This window comes from Lipotes vexillifer, unplaced genomic scaffold, assembly GCF_000442215.2.
Source record: "Lipotes vexillifer unplaced genomic scaffold, Lipotes_vexillifer_v1.1 scaffold70, whole genome shotgun sequence".
NCBI lineage: Eukaryota > Metazoa > Chordata > Mammalia > Artiodactyla > Lipotidae > Lipotes > Lipotes vexillifer.
In genome coordinates, this window is record NW_006789896.1 from 1,928,807 (window position 1) to 1,930,733 (window position 1,927).

Sequence of the window (1,927 nt, forward strand, 5' to 3'; positions counted from 1 at the left end):
TGCTGAACCTCTTGAGAAGGTTGATCATGAACTTGTAAAAGTACGAGTTCATGGTCGGAGTCGAAGGAGAACACTCCAAGCCTTTGGTACCTATAGAGAAAGGGACAGAGCCGGGATTTATTCTACGTGTCCACAGAATATAAACAATTATCAATGCCAAAAAGGTGGGGGAAGAGTCTCTGTGTAACAGGATGAGGGAACACCTTCAATCAAGGGCCACGTTGGCAGCAAAAAAGCCAGGACCAAACAAGTGTGTGCAAGCTGATATAACTCCTCTTACTGCAAAAAGCACCCACTTCCCTGTCCACCCCTCCAGCCAACCCCCCATCACTTAGTGAACACCTCCTATGTGTGAGACCTGCTGCTGGGTGCCAGAAATATTTGGAAAAAAAAATTTTTTTTTACTCATTATCCTAATAAATAAAATACATTTGGGCTTTGTTTGACTGGTTAAGGGCAAACGGCAAGTCAAAGAGAAGAAAGAGAGAAGGCAGACACACAACCTCAATGGTCCACGAAGCCGACAGATCCTGCAAGGCAGAAGCCATACTCCCTTCCCGCCGCTGCTTAAGAATAAGTCAGTTATGTTCACAGCCACCAGGGTGAAGACAGCACACACCGACAGAATGTGACAGAGCGTTTCCACCTGCACCCAATGTTTTGAAATCAGAGATTCTTCCTCATCTTCAGGCAAAGACGCTCTTTTAGAGTAGTACTTTGAAGACCCTGAGCTGGCTTTACAACCAGAAGCACACTCGAGGTCTCACTCTTATGTGTACCAGCTGAAAATACATTGAAAGCCAGACACAGCCCTCACCCCACTGTCCCTGCAACCCCGTCCCAGCCCCAGCCCTGCACATGGTCCCCTATATAAGGCCTCCAGCGCGGAGGGGACGAGGGCGGGGCTGACACAATGGCTGGGTGATCCCAACGTAGTGTCTGTTCATACACCCCTTGGGATCTCCCCGTCCTTCCTTTCTAACACGTGATGACCTCAACAGGACTGCTGGAAAGTGATGCTAGGACTCCTCATTCCATCTGCCTGAGGCATTAACAGGACATCTGATTTTTTTAAAAAAATAACAGCTTAACTTAGATATAATTCATATACCATAAAGTTCACCCTTTTAAAGGGTACGATTTAGTGAAACAGGCAGCGTGGGGGGGGTCTCTGGGAATCAAGCTTGGCTGTGCAAGGAGTATCAGCTCCCAGAAGCATCAGCCTAAAGCACAAAACAGGAACGTGTGGAACCGTCATCCAGAGCACTACAAGTGAGCCTTACAGAGGAGCCCCTACAGGCTGACTTCATCAGATGCCAGGAAGCAGAAGTAAAACCTTCTCCCAGGAGTTCTGTCGTTTTGCTGAACTCAGTCTTCCTTACGTTCTAGCGTGGTCCTTACGGGGAAGTGGTTGGGAACTGGAAAAGGTGTTTCCTGTTTTGTTTTTCCTGGCTGTGAATTACTCTATGAGGATTCCTTACCAGGAGCCACACCTTCAAAATACTGTCCTCTCTCCTGAACCTCTTTTACAGCTCCTGTGAACTGTGCACGGGGCGAGAAGCCAGTTCAAGGATAGGACTCATTGAATTTCTTGTTGTTTGCAGTGTGTTGTTCTGGGTCCCTGTCCAGAAGAGCCTGGCCCAGGCAGTCCTGAGTGACTCTGGAATGGCAAACGGTCTCTGCTCCCTGCCCAGAGGGGCTGTTTGCAGAATCAAGTGTCACATTCTCACAGATCGAGTTACCCCAGGCCCAGCTGGGGCTGATCTCCAAAGAGGTGGCTGCAGATACAGCTGCTGAGGCAGCCTGGCTGCCTCTCAGCCCCTTGTCCCCGTCCCCACACTTGAGGATATGTATTCTGTCGCCCCCATGGTGGCCTGGCCGGAGGGCAGAGGCTCCCCCTGCGCCCCCCCCCCCCCCGGGGGGGGGG

The 1,927-nt window shown here is 50.3% G+C and overlaps 1 protein-coding gene across 1 annotated transcript in view; it reads right to left on the reverse strand.

Moving 5' to 3' along the window:
• VAC14 (VAC14 component of PIKFYVE complex) overlaps window positions 1–1,927 on the reverse strand; it is a 101,728-nt gene that overhangs the window by 39,109 nt on the left and 60,692 nt on the right. Inside the window, exon 14 of the mRNA XM_007462963.1 lies at window positions 9–90. Coding sequence (XP_007463025.1) covers window positions 9–90 — 82 coding nt within the window. The remainder of the gene's footprint in view (window positions 1–8; window positions 91–1,927) is intronic.